This window comes from Lepisma saccharinum, chromosome 26, assembly GCF_977018435.1.
Source record: "Lepisma saccharinum chromosome 26, izLepSacc3.1, whole genome shotgun sequence".
In the NCBI taxonomy this organism is placed as follows: Eukaryota; Metazoa; Arthropoda; class Insecta; order Zygentoma; family Lepismatidae; genus Lepisma; species Lepisma saccharinum.
Window position 1 is genome coordinate 51,337,026 of NC_139254.1, and position 21,585 is coordinate 51,358,610.

The following is a 21,585-nucleotide window of genomic DNA, read 5'->3' on the forward strand; positions in this document are numbered from 1 at the left end:
ACAATCATAAGATCATATTTTATTTTGCATAGTTTGGGGATTCATAGGTCATAAAAATCCTAACCCTAATAATAACCATCTATTCCAACCATGGAACCTATTTTTGCACAACAATACTCTAATCTCTAGAATATCGAAGTCAGCTTGGTGTCTGTTTACAGTGTGATACATTGTTTATATAAAACAGCTCAAATGAAGATAGACATGATTCTCGGTGATGTGAGGTACAGTGGGATCCATGAGTATTACCGTGCAAATTGTCCACTTTATTTGACCCAATAAGAGCTTCAAGATTTAAAAGAAAACTCAAAACAAGCTGTTGACAACTTCTGCACCAGCATACATAAAAATCCATGGCTTAAAAACACATAGGATGTGAGAGAAGAATTAATGAAAATAGTAATGGAAAATTTGCACGGTAATACTCATGGATCCCACTGTACCCGTCTGAAAATCGCCCCTCCCAACTGTAACTTCTGGATCCACAACTGGTGAGAATTGAAAGGGGTGGGATTAAAGCGCCTTTAAATCTACTCACGAGCTACAACAATCATATTGACACTTGTAGTGGAACGTTCATAACCACGGGGAGGGTTCAAAGTGTTCAATTATCCATCTTGCAGATACAAAAGCACACTCCTCTGGAACAATCAGGGAGCATAACAACATGCAATTTCTAACTGGCGATACCAACAAAAAAAGTTCTCGCAATTTGCAAACTTCATAGATCCATCTCACACTCTGTATCACTCCATGAGGCATATTTTAGAAATACGTCTTTCTCTTGCAGAAAAAAAGGCTAAATATGTTGTTTCGTAAAGGACAAAGCCATGATCAAGAGCTTGAACAGTGGGCATCAAGTCTTAAGCAGCAATGACTCAAAATGTACGGTTAGGTTCTCAAATGCCCTTTTCCTTACTCCCTGGACTATGTTTTCACCGGATTCGATTACTTGCCTAGTCAAACGACAGTTATTAAATGAAACCTCTGCCTTTCAATTAAGACCTCAGCAACCGGTTCCAAAGGCAGAATGGGAAAGCAAGAGATAAAACGTTTCTGCCTAATTATACTGATTAGGCGCCACGTCATGCAATTACTGGTGTCCAGTAAGTGGTCGCTGGAAGCAATGACTGCCTACGTGACGGGCAATCCAAAGACATCTCGAAGGAAGAGGGAAGAGGAACATGTTGTACCTGTTCGGAGACATCCAAAAAGCCTTCGAGCTAATGATGCAATGGATCTTGCTATTGAACATGTTATCAGATGGAAAATAAAGATTCATTCAGCGTGACTGTTCATTAAGTTGTCCTTTCAAGGGTTGTCTCATTCTTTCAATCATTAATCAAGAACATCTCGAAGACAAGCAGTAATAACTTGAAAGAGTTGTTTGTTGTTTGATAGCCATTTTTGACAAAACATGTACATTACAACACAGTCAACATCTTCAGCATTCTACTATATTGTCCTGGCAACTGTCAATTATTTAAACAATTTTTGAAGATGTGCCCAAGGTTATTAGAACAATTAAAACTATAATATGGGATCCAAATTAAAGCCATACAAGTCAAATCAGAAAAAGTGTTTAATTTGTTCAAAGCAATAGAAAATACTCAGTGGGGATGTCATCCTCGAGTTGTGCTCTTATTTTACAAGAATTATTTTCGACCTGTGTGTAACTTGACAGAAGGAAAATTGAATTTTAATTGATGTCATACAAAGTAAATTCTTGAGAAGATGTTTAGGCGTTATGGACAGCACTCCAAACGTAGTAGTATACATGGAAGCGGGTGAATGTTCAATTTGATGTAGGCAGAAGATGTTAGCAGCTAAGATGCTCTTCAAAGTGAAATCATATTGTGAGCATTCTTTCAACAATGTACTAAAAAATATGATACACTTACAGGTAATGGCCAAAATAATATGAACACCTTGGTTTGCAAAGGCCTATATACGCCGTCGTGGAAAAGGAACAACACTCAGCAGAGATTTCAACGATCTAGTGGCGATGAAAGCAAACATATCAGTCTATCAGAAGCTGGTGTGAGAGTTGCATGCGAGCAGTCAGCTATCCGTCAAATGCAGGTATGTCCGACCTTTCAGACTTCAAAAGAGGCATGCATGATCATAGGAGCCCACCTGGCTGGAGCATCTATAACAAAAACAGCTACACTTGTTGGTGTAGCACGGAGCACAGTGTCAACTGTTCTGACATCCTACAGACAACATGGAAAGACAACGTCTGCAAAGGAGAATAGTGGGCGAAAAACAAAGTTATCCAACAGGGATCGACGTGTGTTGAAGCGAATAGTGACTCGAAAGCACAAGACAACACTGTCCCAGATAACCGCAGAGATGAACAATCACCTATAGGACTCTGTATCAACGAAAATCATTCAAAGGGAGCTGCATTCTGTGAACATTCATGGCAGAGTTGCCATCCCCAAACCGTTGGTGACTCCACGTAATGCAGTGACACGAAGAAGGTGGTGCCAAGAGCACAAGAATTGGACACAGCAGCAATGGGAACATGTGATATGATCAGACGAATCGTCTTTCACATTATTTCAGACCACAGGACGTGTTCTTGTGTGGAGAACTCCTGCTGAAGCATTTGATATTGACTGCTTAGTGCCTACCGTGAAACATGGTGGGGGGTCTGTGACGGTTTGGGGGGCTATATCTTGGAATGGTGTTGGCCCACTTGTCGTCCTGCGAGGGAGAATCAACGCAGAGAAGTACTGCACCATCGTGGGTGACCACCTCCATCCCATGGTTCAGACTTTATTTCCCGATGCATGCCCCATCTTCCAAGATGATAGCGCCCCTATTCACACTGCTAGGTGCGTTAATGCATGGATTTTTGAGCACAGTGATGGACAAAATAATATGAACACCAATGCAATTGCAGAAAATTTGTATTAGTAGGGGGTTGCCCCCCCCCCTTGCCTGAATGACAGCTTGTATCCTACGTGGGTTAGACAAATAAAGGTCCTGTACAGTGTGAACTGGAATACGTAGCCACTCCTCGCACAAAACAGTCTCAAGTTCCGAAAGTGTCATTGGAGGTGGAAACCGATTACGCACTTTGGCCTCCAAAATACCCCACAAAGGCTCAATGATGTTAAGATCGGGGGACTGTGGTGTCCACAGTCCCCCGATCTTAACATCATTGAGCCTTTGTGGGGTATTTTGGAGGCCAAAGTGCGTAATCGGTTTCCACCTCCAATGACACTTTCGGAACTTGAGACTGTTTTGTGCGAGGAGTGGCTACGTATTCCAGTTCACACTGTACAGGACCTTTATTTGTCTAACCCACGTAGGATACAAGCTGTCATTCAGGCAAGGGGGGGGGGGGCAACCCCCTACTAATACAAATTTTCTGCAATTGCATTGGTGTTCATATTATTTTGTCCATTACCTTTACATGAAACAGGAAAAATAACAAACAGAAAAGCTGCCATGTGGATACAATTGTATAAATCGTTTTGTCAAGAATACCAGGATGTTCTACAGATGCGTTCACGACATGCTTCTTCATTAGATATTCCTCAACATTCTCTGGATAATATTCATTTCCCTCGTTATTCGCACGTATCGGAATATTTTACTCAATGGCAGTTTTTATTTCATATACACAGATGGATCTAAAAGTGAGTCAGGAGTTGGATGTGCAGTGTACGATCCACAACATAAAACAGTCCTATTATTTCGGCTTCCACAAGACTGTTCAATATTTACAGCAGAATCTTACGCAATTTACCAAGCTATAATATATGTCCAAAAATTAAATTTCCGAAAGTTCTTAACACTAACTGACTCGCAAAGTGTATTACAGGTGCTTAAATCTTCTTACAAGAGTCTTTACAAATTATCCCCTTATATTACAAATTGTGAACTCAATGAATCTTCTCCCAAGAGTGAAGAAGAAAAATGTGAATGAATGGTTTGATTGGTGTCGAAATGAACTTACAACAGTTGGAGAATCACACAGACCATTTTCTGAATTCAAAATACACAAAGCATGGTTTCATCATGTAAGTGTTACAAGAAATGTAATTGTATTAATTCATAGACTGAGAAGGGGCCATTTGTGTACTAGGCAACATTTATCCAGAATTGGAATAACGACAATAAGCAATGTGAATGTGGCTGGAAAAGTGCAGATGCACAACATATAATACTGTAATGCTCAAAACATAATAGAGAGAGAAATATCTTGTATAAAACTTTATATAATCTGAAGGTTCAGTTTAAAAAAAAAATGTTAAGTTTGGTTGTTAATCCAGATGTCTTCATTTTTAAGGAAGTGTAACAAACAATTGTAAAAGGCAAAGTGTTTTTCTTTTTTGTTTAGGGGGGAAAGACTGACAATTTTAATGCAAAACAATTATGTACATTTTATATGTGTACTGTAATGAAAAAAAAACGGCAAAAAAAGCTGTTAGCTTCAAAATAAAGGAACACAATACGAGACCCATGTTGGGAGATACCTTAGACACTCAGGACATAAGTTATGCAAGACGTAGTTAACCAATAGTAAAATGTCATTATTAAACAAGTAGTGATAGATTCATTTGCACTAATAATATCCATAGTATTTGTACAACACTAGTTTTTTCATTAAGAATCACATCACTATAAACAAAGCAATAAAAAACTCACAGTTAATTAAATGCAAATATCAGTTAATTCTCTTCTCTTTCTAAGAAAAAGCTAATGAATATCCCAACATGAAATCTCAGTTTGAATTTATTTGAATTGTTCTTTCAAGTCCACTTTATGCACAGATAAGCTAATCGGGACTGGACCTACGGTTTTAAAGGGGAATCCGAACAACTGTGCAATGTACCTCCAGCGGGTGTGGAACCCGGGGCCCCTTGATTACAAGGCGACGACGTTACCACTACACCATCGGGGACGCCCCTATAGGTGGGTTTCATGTGACGTCAGGATGCGCAAAGATGTTTGCGGCAAATTTTATTTGTCGTTTGCAAGGAAATATCTACCACGTAGCGTTAGTAACATCTGCACGAACTGCACGTTTGTTATAAATCACGATGGCTGTGTTAGTTTCTCCCGCCCACCCTCTTGAATTCCGTATCATGGCTGCTCGAAGCCTCACAATGCAACAGCTTGTGACGTAGGTGAAACACACCTATTCAAGTCTCAGTTTGGGCAATTACTTTCTAAGATGAATAACATAAGGTTGGTCAATAGCTTTTTGATGTCATAAAACTTACAAATATTCACAAATGATCCTGAATAATGAGGAGATGCCAATTTCTAGCATTATTTCTAATAACGTAAAAAGAAAGGAAAGAGAATAGTGTACATTTTCATAGTTACACGAAAGCAAATTTTCACATGCCGACGTTTTGAAGGTTTTTATCCTACGTGAATTGTTCTAAATTCAAGATGGTTGTGATTTCTTAAAACAAAAATAATATCAACAAGGACATTTAGTCAAAAATTTTAAAAACCTCTAGGCCCCCCACCCCCGACCCCAATGCAGAAGACGACTAAAATTAGAAATTCCCTGACTCTCAAAATTACAGATCCTTCTTAGCACTCCACTATTATCATCATCTTCTTTTCTAATGTTTTAAAGTGTACCCATTTGGACTATCTTATTCGCATGCATGTTGAAGTACTCACCGGAATTCCTGGAGCTCCTCTAAATCCCGGAACACCGGAATCCCCCTGGAAGAGAAGATATGATAAAAAAATTACTTAAATCTGAAAGATGAAACCAGTACAGAATCTATACTATTCGCGATTAAAATTAACCGATATGCCATCTGCCGGGATTTTCAGGAAGTACTCTAAGTAGGATACGTTGTGTTGAAGTCGTTTAAAGCATGGTGAATATGCGAGAAAGTAAGGTCTACTGTTCAGGTGGTTTTTTTTGCTATAAATAGTTTTATGGGTCAGAACAAATTAAAAGTTTTCATGTGTTTCCACCCCGTGGAATCAACAAAATGAAATTTGTTAATAAATCAGGGAAAACGTAATTGACAGAAGATTGGTATGGGGATATAACACTGTAATTCGGCAAGGAAATTACGAAGAATGCACGAGTCTGCTTACTTTATGTATCGAGAGATAAATATATATTTCCATGAAAGTAAAGTTTTAAATTGTACTTTATAAATAAAGCTTTTTTTTTTCGAAAAATAATGAAGCGTCTTAACCAATGCGTCCATGTACTACCGGTGTTACGTATGTGTGAAATTTGGAACAGGTGCAAGTCGATTAAGAGGGAAGATGAAAATAGTTTGAGAATGAATTAATGTCAAATGTAACCAGAAAAAAAGTGGATATGCTAATGTTACTGTTTCATTCAGTACGATGTCCTTTTTCAGTGAGTATAGCCTGGTCATGAAATCGTGAATATTATTATTAAACCAGCCTTTCTCTTTCGAGAAAGAACTGCAACGATATGTTCGCAATTTTCTCCTGTCCCAGCTTTTCAAGTACAGGCTAATTTCAATTTCTTTATTTTCAAATAATTTCCGAGAACCCCAGATACAACATGACGTGCAGATGATACAGCACTGCTTTGGACAACCAGTGCGTATACATAGTTTCGTCTGCATTTTCAGTGTTATTTTTGCCTATCATAATTAAATGCTTCGTTCTCAGTACAGCTTCACGTTTGTTAGAGTGCCTGGAATTCACATCGCATTCGCAATATTTAAAAATAATGTGTAATTTAAACGTTTTCTACCATACCAGTCATGACAACACGCTGCTCTTTTGTACTACTGCTGAATGTAAACAAAGATCTATCCTACTTAGAGAGGCGATATTGGAAGCGACACTAGCGCTCAGGTGGTAATTTTAATCGCGAATAGTTGAAATGGAACCTGCAATTAACCAAATTTTAATCACACGAATTGGGAGTGTTGTACTGAAAGAATAAAATATAATGTAAAGATCTGAACGCAATTTTTACGGACAAATAATGAAAACAATCGATGAAAATGGAGTAAGTTTAGTAGGTATATAAAATCACCGGGCAAAAAATAAATAGTTTTAAGTCTGTCACACTATATTTTATTAAAAATTAAATATGCTGACCAAGGCAGTAATTTATTTTATTAAAAACATAAACTAACGTAACGTTTCAACCTTCTAGCAAGGTCTTCTTCAGACTCTGTATCAAGTACAAAAGTAACCAGATACAACAAGAAGGGTAATATATATACACAAACATTACTCCCTCCAGACTATTTAGAAAGTTGTTTGGAACTTTCTAGCAGATGACTTTCACTTTCCAACTTTACTTTCACCTAAAAGGCTAAACACAATTACTTCCATATAGAATGTGGTTGGACTTTTTAATCTCACGCTCTTTTCCCTTCATTTTTCTTCCTTCTCCTCTCCTCTTTTTCTCTTGTCCTTTTCACTCTTTCCAACATCTTCTTCCATTCTTTGTTTAACTTCAGTCCCCCATTCCAGTTCATTGTGTCTTCTTCGCCTTTCTTCTCTATTTCCTTGGCTTCCTTCCATTTTCTCACTAGCATTCTCTTCTCCCTTCCTATTTGCTTAGCCTCATCCCACTCTATGTCATGTCCTGTTTCTCTCGTGTGTTTAAAGAGGAGAGAAGGTTTGGAATAAGGAGTATGGGGAAGACCACAGAAAAGATATGCAAAGTGCTTAGGAAAGCAGGAATTAAAACTTACAGGAAGGGAGGGAGAAGCATCTTAGGAATAGCGAGGAATGCTAACAAGAAAAAGGAAAACAGAGAAGAGGAAGAAGAAGGGATTATCTACGAAGTAAAATGTAAAGAATGTCAGAGTGTGTACATAGGAGAAACGAAAAAAAGGCTGAAAGACAGGTTGAAACAACATAGGGATGATGTACGACTTAAGAGAGAGAGAAATGCAATATTTAAACACACGAGAGAAACAGGACATGACATAGAGTGGGATGAGGCTAAGCAAATAGGAAGGGAGAAGAGAATGCTAGTGAGAAAATGGAAGGAAGCCAAGGAAATAGAGAAGAAAGGCGAAGAAGACACAATGAACTGGAATGGGGGACTGAAGTTAAACAAAGAATGGAAGAATATGTTGGAAAGAGTGGAAAGGACAAGAGAAAAAGAGGAGAGGAGAAGGAAGAAAAATGAAGGGAAAAGAGCGTGAGATTAAAAAGTCCAACCACATTCTATATGGAAGTAATTGTGTTTAGCCTTTTAGGTGAAAGTAAAGTTGGAAAGTGAAAGTCATCTGCTAGAAAGTTCCAAACAACTTTCTAAATAGTCTGGAGGGAGTAATGTTTGTGTATATATATATTACCCTTCTTGTTGTATCTGGTTACTTTTGTACTTGATACAGAGTCTGAAGAAGACCTTGCTAGAAGGTTGAAACGTTACGTTAGTTTATGTTTTTAATAAAATAAATTACTGCCTTGGTCAGCATATTTAGTTTTTCATAATCATGGAAACAAGGCTTAATGGAGTTATATTTTATTAAATCTTGAAAATCAACTCACGACATAATTTCACCGCTTTATCGATTCACACAAAGAAGCACATATATTTGTTACGATAAATATTTAGTTCAATTAAATACACAAGTGCAAATAACACTTTAGTGAAACGAACACACTTCTACAGAAATTTACATCTTGAACCATCCTTACAAGTCAATCTAATATTTTAAATGTTTATAATGAATGCATATATTTTCTTTTCTGCTTCGTAATTGTTGTTCCTAAACTTCTCCTAGTATTCAAACTGTAGATAAATGGCGATTCTGGTTTGTTGTACGTGTACCACTGATTCAAAATGGCAACATTTGTGCACCTCGGACCATGATGTTGGTGCTCTCAGGGAATTCGTATTCGGGACTGTGGTTCCTTCTTCACCTGCAAGTGGTATGTACGTATCTTCAATCGTCCTTTCCATATTGAACATTCGGATTTAAGGGTGTCTTTTCTAAGAACCATAAAAATTTCTGTGTACGTCATTCTTTGGTATCTTGTAGTGTAGGTGTTCCACTTAAAACTCACTTGTTTCTACTGGAAAACTACCTCTCAGTTTTTTAAAAAAATAATCAAGTAACGGCAGATTTTAAAATTTGTTGGAAAAAAAAACCGTACAACTCGAGACACGGGCAGTTTCCAGTCGACATTCAGTTACAAGACTGGTGCTCAGTATCTGAAGCATGTCTGAGGTGCAAGAAGAAGGGCAGAATGTTGTATTAGCACATTTGTTATTTTTTACGTTGCTTTTATGCTAAGGTGACAAGCTGTCCCGTATTAGCCGGGACAGTCCCTTTGTTTTGAGTCTCCACCGCTATTTCTTTGGAACGTAAATCGGGACGCCAAAATGTCCCCAATTTGTGACGACTTATCGGCATGGAACTACCACGCAATGCCATTGAAAATATGAAATCTGGAAAAAACACTACATAGCGATTCTTGTAGAAATGTGTCATATTCCTTACTTACTTACTTATTCCGATCCTCTTCTACCGATTGGTGTCGAGGTTTTGTACAGAGCTCGCCATCTGTCACGATCCTCTGCCAACTTCCTTCCTTCACTCCACGAGATGTTCCTCCTGCTCAGGATATCCTTCATTCCCTCATTCCATGTCCTACGTGGTCTTCCTTTCGGTCTCTTTGCATCCAATCCTCCCATTCTTGCTTCCCATACCTGTTTAGGTATTCGATGTTCAGGCATTCTCCTGAGGTGTCCAAACGAGTTGTGCTTGCTCAACATCCTGATATATTGGTTTTGTGTTTAATGTTATTCTGATTGTTTGATTTCTGATTTTGTCCCTTCTGGTCTTTCCCACTGTTCTCCTCAAATATTTCATTTCTACTGTTTGTAAGTTTTGTTTTTGTTTTTCATTAATTATCCAGGATTCACTTCCATATATCAATGTTGGTACATAAGTTGATTTGTACACAATCATTTTTGTTTTTTGGCTTATTTCCTTTTTCCCTAAAAATCCTAATATAATCTGTTTGTATTCTTTATTCGAGTGTTTAATTCTTCATCTATTTTTCCATTACTATTGATTGTAACACCTAGATACTTAAAACTTTGTACTTGTTTTAGCTCTGAATCTTCAAGGCTTATTATGCAGGGTTTTTCTATTCTCCCTATCCTTAACACAGTTGTTTTATCTTTGTTTATTTTCATATATTTCTTTGACATATTACCATTTATTATTTCTAAATTTCTTTGTAGGTTTGCTTGTGAATTTGCAAACAATACAATATCATCTGCATATAAAAGTTCAGATACAGTTACAGTTTTCAGTTTCCAATTTCCTACCTTGAATTTTCTCATCTTTGGTTTTATTTCTTTCAGAACATCATCCATTAGAATGATAAACAAGTATGGGGATAAAATATCACCTTGTCTTACTCCTGTTGATGTTATGAATTCCTCTGATCTGTTATTGCCAGTTCTGACATAGCATCCATTTGTTCTATAGAAACTTTGTATTGCTTCTACTAATTGTTTGTTTACATTGTTTTTCTTTAGGGTTTTCCATAGCTCTTGCCACGGCACCCTACCGAAAGCCTTTTCCAAATCTATAAAGCATAGGTATAATTCACTATTGTATTCTATAACTTTCTCTAGTATTTGCCTTATTGTAAATATGTGATCTTGGACACCTCTACCTGGTCTGAATCCACTTTGTGTCTCCTCTAATTTATCCTCGATTTCTTGTCTTAGTCTAGTTTCCAAAATTCTTGAATAGACTTTGCCAGGCACACTGAGTAGTGAAATACCTCTGTGATTTCCGCATTCCCTGTTATCTCCTTTCTTATATATTGGTATTAGTATTGATATTTCCCATTCCTTCACTATCTTCTTTTCCTTCCATGCCACATTTATTATTCTGAGCAACAGATCTTCTCCTTCCTTTCCCATATACTTGATCATTTCTGGTGCAATGCCATCATGACCAGCTGCCTTTCCTAGTTTCATTCTACTAATAGCTTTCTTTAACTCTTCCCGTGTAATTACTTCTTGTTCTACATCTAATATATCTGGTTCTTCAGATCTTCTCTCCTCCTCCTCCTCTTCATTTGGTACGTTTCTTTCGTTTTCACTTAATAATTTTTGGAAGTAGTTTCTCCATCTTTTCATTATTTTTTCAGAATTTGTTAATAATTCCTTATTTTCATCATATATAAATTTTAAAGGGCAATCTTTTTGTTTCCTCATGTTCTTCAAAACTTTGTAAAAAAGTTTTTGATTTTCCTTACGATTTTGCTCCATATTTCTTCCAAATTGCTCACCTAGTGGTTGCAGGACCTTGTAGTTGGTGGTGGGTGCGTGCTCTGATGATCCCATAGGCTATACCGGCGGTAGCATAGCTACTGGCAGGGTCTCCCATGCTGGGCAGGCTAGCGGGTAAAGAGCCAGACTAAGAAGCAACCTAATGGTCAACTGCTCCAAAGGTGGAAGAAGATAGATGTGTCATATTCCATTTTCTTATAATATTGGAGATTCTTCTCTGTTTACTAATGTCCCCACTGAACGAGTGTTTTCGTGCGTGAATTGTTTGTGGACAAGTGACACAGCACAAACTTTGAAAGCTAAGTTGATTAATAAAGTGAATTTTAATCACACGTGTGCAGTGGCGGCGATTGGGTTCCAAAACAAGGAGGGCAAGGTGCTAAAACTGGGGGGGGGGGCAAGAACAGTTTACTTTCCCTTGATACATAAGGTTTATCATAGTACAGGAGCAAAAGTTGCAAAAAGTGGGAGGTAGCTGCCCCCCCTCTAATCGTCGCCACTGCACGTGTGTAAACTTTTACAAAAAGTTATTTGAAAAGAAGGATGTACTGTAGAAGATCCATTCATCGGCAAAATATCACTGAATGACTTCTAATTCTAAAGAATTGTTTGGTTGGAGTGCAGTGCATATCGCCATATTGTGTAAATTATTTACACAGTAAAATTTTGTACATTTTTTCATCCCGTTTGTCGTTTAAGGAAATATGAATAAATGTCTTAATGTTTTTTTCTTTAAAAATTACACAAAACACATTTACAAGATTCCAGAGAAATCATCATTGTTCTTCGTCACAGAGGTCTAAGGTTTTATTCCTGTATTGCAAAAAGAATACACCTTGACCTGACCTATCTTTCATTTCAAGTCAGCAGTTTCTATAACAGTGCGACAGTCTATCAGCTATGTGTGCGCAGTGTGTAAAAGTTTTTAAACGGCCCTCGTACATTCCATCTTAATCTTAGTTGCGAAATCATGTATTTTTACTCTAAAATATGTTTCTGAAACTCATGAATATAAATATATTTTACCTTGGAAGTGAATAATATTATACAGGGTGGTTCAAGAAAGGTAACTAAAATAGTTAGTAGTTAATACATTCAGTTACCTTTCTTGAGCCACCCTGTATAATTCAAACATATACAGCATTAACTGGAGAACAGAAGTGCACTTACTCGATATCCTTTTTCGCCGTAAGCTCCATACTCCCCTTGTGCGCCCTTTTCTCCTTTGGGTCCTGCTGGCCCTTCAGGTCCTATGTCTCCTGGCAGCCCTTCGCTCCCACGTAGCCCTTGGATCCCTATCTCTCCAGGAACACCCTTGATGCCCTTGCAGACGCACCGAGAATTCGCTACGCAGCCCTTGCATGCCTGTGAAGAACAAGAAAAGAGCACTTTAAATACACAGAATATTAATTCCTGTTACACATAGAATATCAGCACACACACACTTACACATGCATATGCACACATTTTAACTCTTTGAATTCTACTTAATTCGAAACAAAAGCAGTGCTTTCTGAATCAGTGGCGTGCCCAAGAATAGGGTTGTTGAGAAGTTATAACCTCCCCTTTTCGAACAACCTTTCCTTTAAAAAAATAACAAATAGGTTGTAGAGCTAGCTGCTACAAAAAAGAAAAAAAATAGATATCCCTCCTTGCCACCACATAATCCCCTTATGAAATTTCTCACTACGCCACTGGCATTAAACTTTATAATGAATGGATCAAATTTTTCCAACACAATTTAGATTTCGTCAAAATCCATTGAATGTTGTGACGTGGTCTTTGCACTTTTTTAAAAACATTAATTGCATAACATTACTGGAAATCTAAATGGAAAGGTACAAAATGCAGAAGATTCAACATCATCAACATGGCAGGAAATAACACCACTTACTATCTCGCTTACGATAGAAAATGGACTTGCTTGTTTTTTTTCCCCCCTGATCCTTCATATATTGTACACGAATTGTTCCTTTGTCATAAATGAAGTAATATTCTTTTGGTATATGAAAATCATGATGTCAAATTGCACATAAAATGTTTAAAATGTGCACAACAGTTTGTGTTCCTTAGTCTTTTCAGCTGGGTACTATAGGTGCCAAGTGGTAAAAGTAGTGTCCCCCTTACCTTCCTCAGAATACCCCCCACGCCCCCTTCCACGACATTTTCAACTGACTTGCCTGAGAAAGTCCACTTCCAGCTTTAAAGTTTTGGAATTCTCAGTTGACATACACTCTAAATAATTTGTACATAATTGATTGATCTGGTTTATTTTGCTTCGCCTTTCTGTCACTTTTTGGCTAATCGCGAAGATAAGGATGAGTGGCAGTGGCGGCGATTGAGCTCCAAAACTAGGGGGGAAAGGTGGGGGGAGGGAGAACAGTTTACTTTCCCTTGGTCCATAAGGTTTAGCATAGTGAAGGGGCAAAAGTGGCAAAAAGTGGGTGGGGCAATTGCCCCCTCTAATCGCCGCCACTGATGAGTGGTGATGTGAAACTGATGAAGAGACACAAAGAACACGCATGCCCAGGCCGGGATTCGAACCCGTGACCCCTGGCGCCGTAGTGCGCTGTGCTAACCACTTCGCCACGGAGGTTGGCAAAACTGTACATGAGAACAGGATTGTTAAAAAGTCGACGAACCAACAAATAATAATGGGTTGGGTTCGGTAACAGGGACAGGAACCTTTTCTCTCACACAATTTAAATACGGTCCAAATTCTGTATTGTTTCTTTTCGGTACCGAAATTGGACGGTATTTAAGTAGGGTTCGGGGAAAATGTTCTCGTCCATGAGAATTCAGGTTTAATATAGGTTCCCAATTGATTATCTTCCCTATCTGGTGCAATATAAAGTTGTGTTCTAAATAGTTTTGTATTGGAATGGCACACTCCGCGGTTGTAGAAACATCTACACCTCCATGTTGTATCACATGAGTCAAATGAAAATCTTAATTTGTTTTTTATCTTTTAACTAGTAGGTTTCTGCATGCAGGGTTGCTCAAGTTTGCTGCAAGTTAGGATAGACCCATTGCTGATCCACATATATTTTCAAGTCTGAGTTAGTACCTGTATACCTCAAAAAGAAGAATATTTGGAATCTATGTGCAGTCAATCTTAAGCTACAGCGTGGTCTTTCCACCTATCTGCGCGTGGACTGAGGCCAACTTCCTCCTCTATTTCAAAGCTTTCTGGCGTGGTAAGAATGCAGAGAGACATTGCATTTTCATTTGCCGTAGAATGTCTATAAGTTTTAGGCTTCCAGAGGGCAAGAAACCACTGCTCTTCACTGGTGTATGTGTATGCAGCAGGCGCCATCTTTAAAATAACAAGAATGGTGTTGTGAAGCTCACTTGATCAGTGTTGCAGCCTTGATGTCGTTTCGTAAATAACAGTCGATACCTCATGTAAATTTAAGCTGTTTACAGTCTGTCCTGTAATTGTTGTCGGACCTTTAAGGTTTTCATTTGTGCCAATAATTTCAAGAATCTTACTCAGACTGAAATTCTTGGCATAGAATGCCAAGCCATATTTTTTAGTAGAACATTTTCAGCAGTTTGCTGCAACCATTACAGAATTTGAGACATCGCACAAGCCAATGTGTCACAGACTTGTGAGTGAAGTTGGCGAGTTAAAAATTACAGCCCAGTTTGTGGCTGATGGTGTGTTAGGAGAAAGAACATCGAAGGTTATAAACGAAATTTCTAGGCTGAAAGCGGCTGCTCTAAAAGGGCAATTTAAGATGTTAGGCAACAAGGCTTGTACAAAATTAAATGACTTGCTCCGCGAAGATCCAGGAAAGATTTCTTTTGAAAATGTTAATGTTTTATTCAGTATGCGGAATGTTGCAAGAAATATTGTCAATGAAGACTTGTACGACATTTGCAAGAATGTGCCTATTCTAAAAGCATGTTCACAATTAGATTTTTTGAGAGGGTACAAAGATTTTCAGGGTATGGTAAAGAGTGATGTGAAAGAGTCAGGTGCATCTTTGAATTTAATTTATATGCTACTAGTAGCATTTAAAGAAGATCACGATAGCTTTGTGTCACTAGCTGTGCAAGTGTTGTGGTTTCCTGTTAGTAATGTTGACTGTGAACGTGCTTTTTCAGCTTGGTAATATAATGACCAACCAGAGATACAATTTAAAACCATGCAATGCAGAGGTTATGTTAAGTATACACTTTAACTGTTAAAAGGTAGGTACAGACTACTTAACTTTGACTTTTATTTACCGCTTTTCAAACGAAATGATATTTTTTCACCGCTTTTATATACCAAGATTGTAACTTTTTAAATGCGAAATTCATGAATTTTATTCAGTGTCCCTAATTAATGGACGATAACGTTCTATAGTGAAATTCTTACGTCATTTAATCGCCAAGCTAAAAATATTATTCGCCAGAATGTGGAAACAGTTCCCTCGCTACACGTACTGTTTCATAAGCTGGGTGAGCGATTGTTTATTTTTAGCGATGAAACTCAAACAACCTGACCTCATTCTCGACAAGCAATAGAAGAAAAAACCGTGCAGCATGCACTTCCTGCAAAGCAAAAAAGGGATAAACAGAGCGAAAAATAGTCGCGGAAACAGTTTCGTGGCGGTTCGTTTACATTGTGGTTTCTTCGGTCGAAAAATGGGGGGAGCCAGATGTGCGAGGGGGAGCGGAAAAGTCAAGGGTCAAAGGGGAAGAAGACTGTGAGAAGCTGAACACCCACTCGTCGCTATCACTTGTGAACAGCAGCGCTATCTGCAGAGGGTGGAAAGGGGAGGCTAGCTGTCACTCGAGCGTTGCAAGAGAACAGTGGTGCCAACCAGTGGCGCAAACTTATATGGGTCAGTGGGGCTCGAGCCCATCCAATAATTTATTTTTCATCTCCGCGCTTTAGAAAACAAAATGTCCCATAGTTACATATTTAAAGAATTCTCGCAGCTTAATTGCTGACTGAGTGTTATCAAAATATTTCATAATAATTAGTTACATCTCCAATATGATATTTTTCAGTGTTCTACATAGGCGTGCGCACGGAGGGGCAAGAGGGGGCATGCCCCCTTAATACTCTCACTTAGAAATTTAGTGTAGAGGAATTGTATCACCTTCATTAAGCAATATTATGCTCTTAAATATTAAGTTTTTTCCAAGCCGGCAGAATTCCAAGCAACTACGGAGGGATGCATTATTTTCTATTTAAATGAACTATGCAAATTCGTTTTCTAGCAAATATCTTGTTATTAACACTCCCACGCACTTTATTCGTTAGTTGTGTTACTTTTACTTATATGTGTTTGCAGAAGAAATTGCTTACCGATTGAAAACCATAGCGGAAATTGGGTACCAAAACTGGGAGAGGGGGGAGAAGAGTTTACTTTTCCTTGACAGACAAGTCTTAACTGGCAATACGAGAGGGATTAACTGCCCCACACTCCCCTAATGGCCGTCACTGTTAGAAACGAATAAATTATGTGTAGTTGTTTTGAATCTGCTGTACGAAATTATGTTCATTTGTAAAATAGTCTCTGAATCACAGAGAGGGCAAAGATCATTAGGGCCACGGAAGTTTGATTTTCGGCGGGTCCTGGCACATAATGTCTCTTACCCATCAATACAATAAAAGAGTTGGATGAAAATGAGGTTTTTCTTTCTTCCTTTGAACTTTGATCAAGACTTTTGCCCCCTTAATCGGAGGGTCTGCGCAAGCCTATGGTGTCCTATATTACTTACACTATTCGTGATCGCATCATTATTGGGAAAGTGAAGGAGGATAAGGGTTTACAACCAAGATGAGGATTGATAGGCACTAATAACCACAGATCGTATCCCTAGTGCTAATAACTCTCCAAACGCAAAAAAGCACCGAATAATACAAAACAAGATAGGCATTAAAAGTGATGAACATAGAATTTTCAGGCACTCAAAAAACCAGTTATCTTCGAAATAGGTAATTATGACTAAAGTAGGCAAAAGCGACCTCTATAAATACATCATGCTTTCTTATCAAAAAATACCTGAAAGGGTTTCTAATGTGAAAGCTTACATTGTCTGGCCAAGGAACAAGAAAAGGCATTTTAGGGCAACTTCTCAGCCTGCTTATGACATAGGTTTGTTTGTTGTACTGCATAAAATTATAAAACAAATCTCACGAGATCAGTCCACCCAATGTTTTTCAAACGTTGGCGCCACTGGTTTGTATAAGATAAAAAATAGGTCAGCTTTATACACAGATAGACTAACTGGGACCGAAGTTGTTGTTTAAGTGAAATCCTATGCACTGAAATACCCCTCGAAGGCAACAGAACGAGAAGTTCTTGTTTCTTTTGACCACACAAACTTTAAGAATCACACCTCGACATTCAGTGGCGTGCCCAAGGGGGTGCTTGGTGCGGATCATAAATCCCTTCCCCTCTTTGGCCCAGTATTCCTAAAAAAACAACAACAACAAAGGCAGGAAAATATCGCAAAATGAGGACTGACCATATAAAAAAAAGTAACACCCTCCTTTTCAAAATCCTTGGCACGTCACTGGCGACATGGATTCAGAATTACGCTTTACCAGGCCCGGATTTTGGGGGACTGGGGGGCGGGGTGATGAGGGGCTGCAGCCCCTGGAACTCCATCTGTAAAATGTTGATTTGTAAAGAACAACAAAAAATAATAATAATACGACATAACTTGACATAAAAGTTATGATTGATTTAGTTTATTTTACTTCGCATTTCTTCCACTTTTTGTGGTAAGATAAGATGGATGAAGAGACAATCACAAACATATAGGGAGAACTCGACATGAGCCCCACATAGGATGTAATTAATTGATTTCCATTCTAGCTGCAGGTTCAGGCGCCACAGCCTCGTTAGCAGTGTGGGCGATTAGTGGGGCGAGGAGGCAGTTACTCCCCCACTTTTCGCCACTTTTGCCTAGCACTATGCTAAACCTTATCTACAAATAGAAATTTACTGTCTTTGCCCTCCCCCCCCCCGTTTTGGCACCTTGCCCCCTTGGTTTTGGAACCCAATCGCCGCCACTGCTCGTTAGTTTGCAAACAGGGGTACGAAAAAGATATTGATTTGGGTGCTTCTCAACTTTCGCGAGAATGCAGCCTGGTAAATTCTTTCTTTTAGAAGTTGATGCCCCAATCACAATTGATCTCGAGAATAAGATTCTATTTTTGTAAATGTATACATTAATTAATATGTGTCTTTGAAATTAAATATTAATATATAAATTACGGTACGATCATAAAGAGTAATAGTTCTATTAGCTTTGCCCAGGTTTGTTGAAAAATATAAATATTTGTATAAGAATAGCGAACTAAAATACAAATTAAAGAATAACCTCTCACCCTAAAAAGTTATAACTGCAATTCTATATATTTCGGACTCACCATAGGCCTCCACGTATATAAATCCGGGACTACCAATTACAGCAACAATATCAACGAAGTCTTATTGTTTATATTGTATTTAATAAACGACTCAGTCCATTGTTATTTAAAAGTGTATATTTAAGTATAATTTAGAGTTCCTGAATTTCCATGTGTTTTTAAAACAAATGTACATGTCAGAAGTACCTAGGTACAATAATCATCATAAGGCAGAATTAAACTTTGAAAATCAAGCTTTTCCACTCAAATTTAAGTTCAAGGAAAAAATCATTAATGAATAATGAAAAATGTTTATATATTGAAATTCCAGTAGCCTACAGCAGAAGCCATTTTAAACCGGAAAGAAACAATAGTAAAACAGTAAATTAATTCTAAACTAAGAACAAAATAAAAGAGACAAAACAAAACAGAACAGTACCAAGATAAACAGAGATCAGTTTCACAATAGCATTTCTTATGTACATTTTTTTCTAAGTTGTTGATAAAAGACGAATATGAACTGAATATATCTACTTTGTTTGAGATGTCGTTCTCAATTATGATATGATATTAGGCGTACGAATGTCTCAGATGGAAGGAGACTTTCAATTTAATACCCGGTTGAGAACTAATTTACAAGTACAGAACCTGGCAACAGGTTTCACCCCTTTGAGTGACACTAAAACATTATGAATGTTTACATAAGTATGGCTATTTGTTTTAAAAGGTCGGTATTGCTGCTACAAACATTTTCGTCATCTTCTTCTTTTAAGAGAACCAAAACACAACTAGCCTAACCTAACCTAACCACCACAGATTATACCCAAAACGCTACTAGCCAATGGGAATGCTTGAAAAAGTTGAGCAATCACTACCGTTTCAAAATGAGTTAGAATGTTCTAGACAAGAATCAATATTGAAGATGCTGCTGCATATGTGCCGACATTAGGGGGCAAGGCACTTTCTGCCAGCCCCACTTAAATTCACGTAGAAGGACACATTTTATATGTATTTACATATATATCGTATTGTTTATGCCGATCTCGCCCCTCCTCGCCCAAAAAATTACCTAGCCCCCAAAATTTATCTTGAAGTTGGCAACTCTGTGCTGCATGACATAAGTATATTGCAAAACCATGTAGCAGTTTCAGTTATTTTGATATCATTATGTAGGTATTAAATAAATACATATCTACAATAAACGTGTTCTTTAACAGTAAACACTTAAAATATTTTTAAAAATAAGGCTATTATGTTTCGTCATTAAAACCGTAAATATTTAACGCCGTCCCTGCCTGGCAAAGGATATCCAGATAAACAAAAGTGTGTGTGTGTGTGTGAGGGGGGAAGGGGTCTTGGCTTTAGCTTATTCATATCTAACACAGATGTCCAAACAGCAAACACTAATACTAAACAATCCCCTCTCCCTCATGTTGCTTTTCCACTCGGATCTACGAACCTGTTGGCTACACTGTACAGAAGAAAAGCTCGCACCGAAAATTAGGTACGGTTGGCACCACTGCAGCTGTCTGTACGTTTCAGCTTCGCGGCATTCCATTAGGCTGTGCTCTTATCATGTTTTGGCTACTTTTTTTTATTTCTTTCCTGAGCCGTGTAACCAGATCAGCTTCAAACGAATACACGGATTTCCTGCTGCAAGTGCGTGATGCCATACGTAAAGTAGCGGTATACGAGAAGTGTAGTTTACTTGACTGTTAAATTGTTCACCCTCTGTCCCCAGCTGATGTGCCAAAATAATGATTTACTCCCGTTCCATCGCTTCGCAAAATGTGGGCATGGTTTGTCCCGATCCATCGCTCCTGATAACGAAAGTGTTTTTTCCGTGTCCATCGCTTCCGAAAACAAGGAAATGAACACTCACAGACTGTATATAAGAATCTGTGCCACACGCACAAACAGAACTAACAAACGTTGTTACACACATAAATATGTAAAAAGAAGTAAATAAACAACTGAGCGTTTCGCAATAATAAATGCAAATAATAAGCAAATAAATAAATAAATGAACAGAAGGTACACAATAAATGTAAAAAATATTTTTACTATTTTTCCTAACCTAACCCAATAATTCTGGCATCTCCTTCAGAACGCTCATCAAACATGTCTTCAAGATGTTTCCCGGAAGCTTGATGTCTCTCACTGAATTCGCTGTCAACGGAACTCCTGGGGATGTTGCACGAGCTCTATACATGCAGTGGCGTAGCAAGGGGTGGGCGAAGTGGTCGACTGCCCGGGGCCTCGCGTCTTATGAGATTGATTCGAAAAATGTAGTAATAGAAGCGAGAAAAAATATGCAAGAGGGTAATTTTTGTGGGCAAAAAAAATTAAAACATTTTTTTTATCTGACTTTAAATTCTAGTTAAACGTTATAATTTGAACGAATACGTCAAATCAGGGGCGGGTGCTAAGCCTAAGGGTCCCGAAAAAAGTAAAAATTATTGTGGTATTTCTCATGTGACACATTTACGCAAAAATTCACTATAACTTGCTTGAACATTTAACGCATTTATTATTTTATTGAATAAAACACTTTTTTATCCTTTCTTCTTTCTTTTGACCTTGCACTACCGATTTTAATATGTTAACAATAAAACCCTCTCCAACTGCCACGCAGCAAGGTGTGAGGCATTTAAATGCTTTCAGTTTATTTTCAACTCAAGGAGGGCATGGATAATATTAGCACTTCTTCCATCCTCAGATTTCAGCTCTCGGAAAACTGAGGAAGACATTTTTAGGGTGAAAGAAATTATTAAATATAATTTTCGTCAGTAATTTATTATTATTATTTAAATATAATTATTTGCTGATGTATCCCTGAAGATTTTGTATCGATTTACATTGAGATTTCAAATTTAAAGAAGGATCGGGCCCTCACATTCTAACTCGCCCAGGGCCTCGCGATATGTTGCTACGCCACTGTATACATGCTCGACTTCAAGCC

The 21,585-nt window shown here is 38.0% G+C and overlaps 1 protein-coding gene across 1 annotated transcript in view; it reads right to left on the bottom strand.

The window, feature by feature from the left end:
- Nucleotides 1-21,585, bottom strand: part of LOC145979562 (uncharacterized) — a 339,077-nt gene that overhangs the window by 163,846 nt on the left and 153,646 nt on the right. Inside the window, exons 2-3 of the mRNA XM_083112535.1 lie at nucleotides 12,434-12,628; nucleotides 5,656-5,700 (exon numbers count right to left, since the gene is read on the bottom strand). Of these exons, the coding sequence (XP_082968661.1) occupies nucleotides 5,656-5,700; nucleotides 12,434-12,628 (240 nt within the window). The remainder of the gene's footprint in view (nucleotides 1-5,655; nucleotides 5,701-12,433; nucleotides 12,629-21,585) is intronic.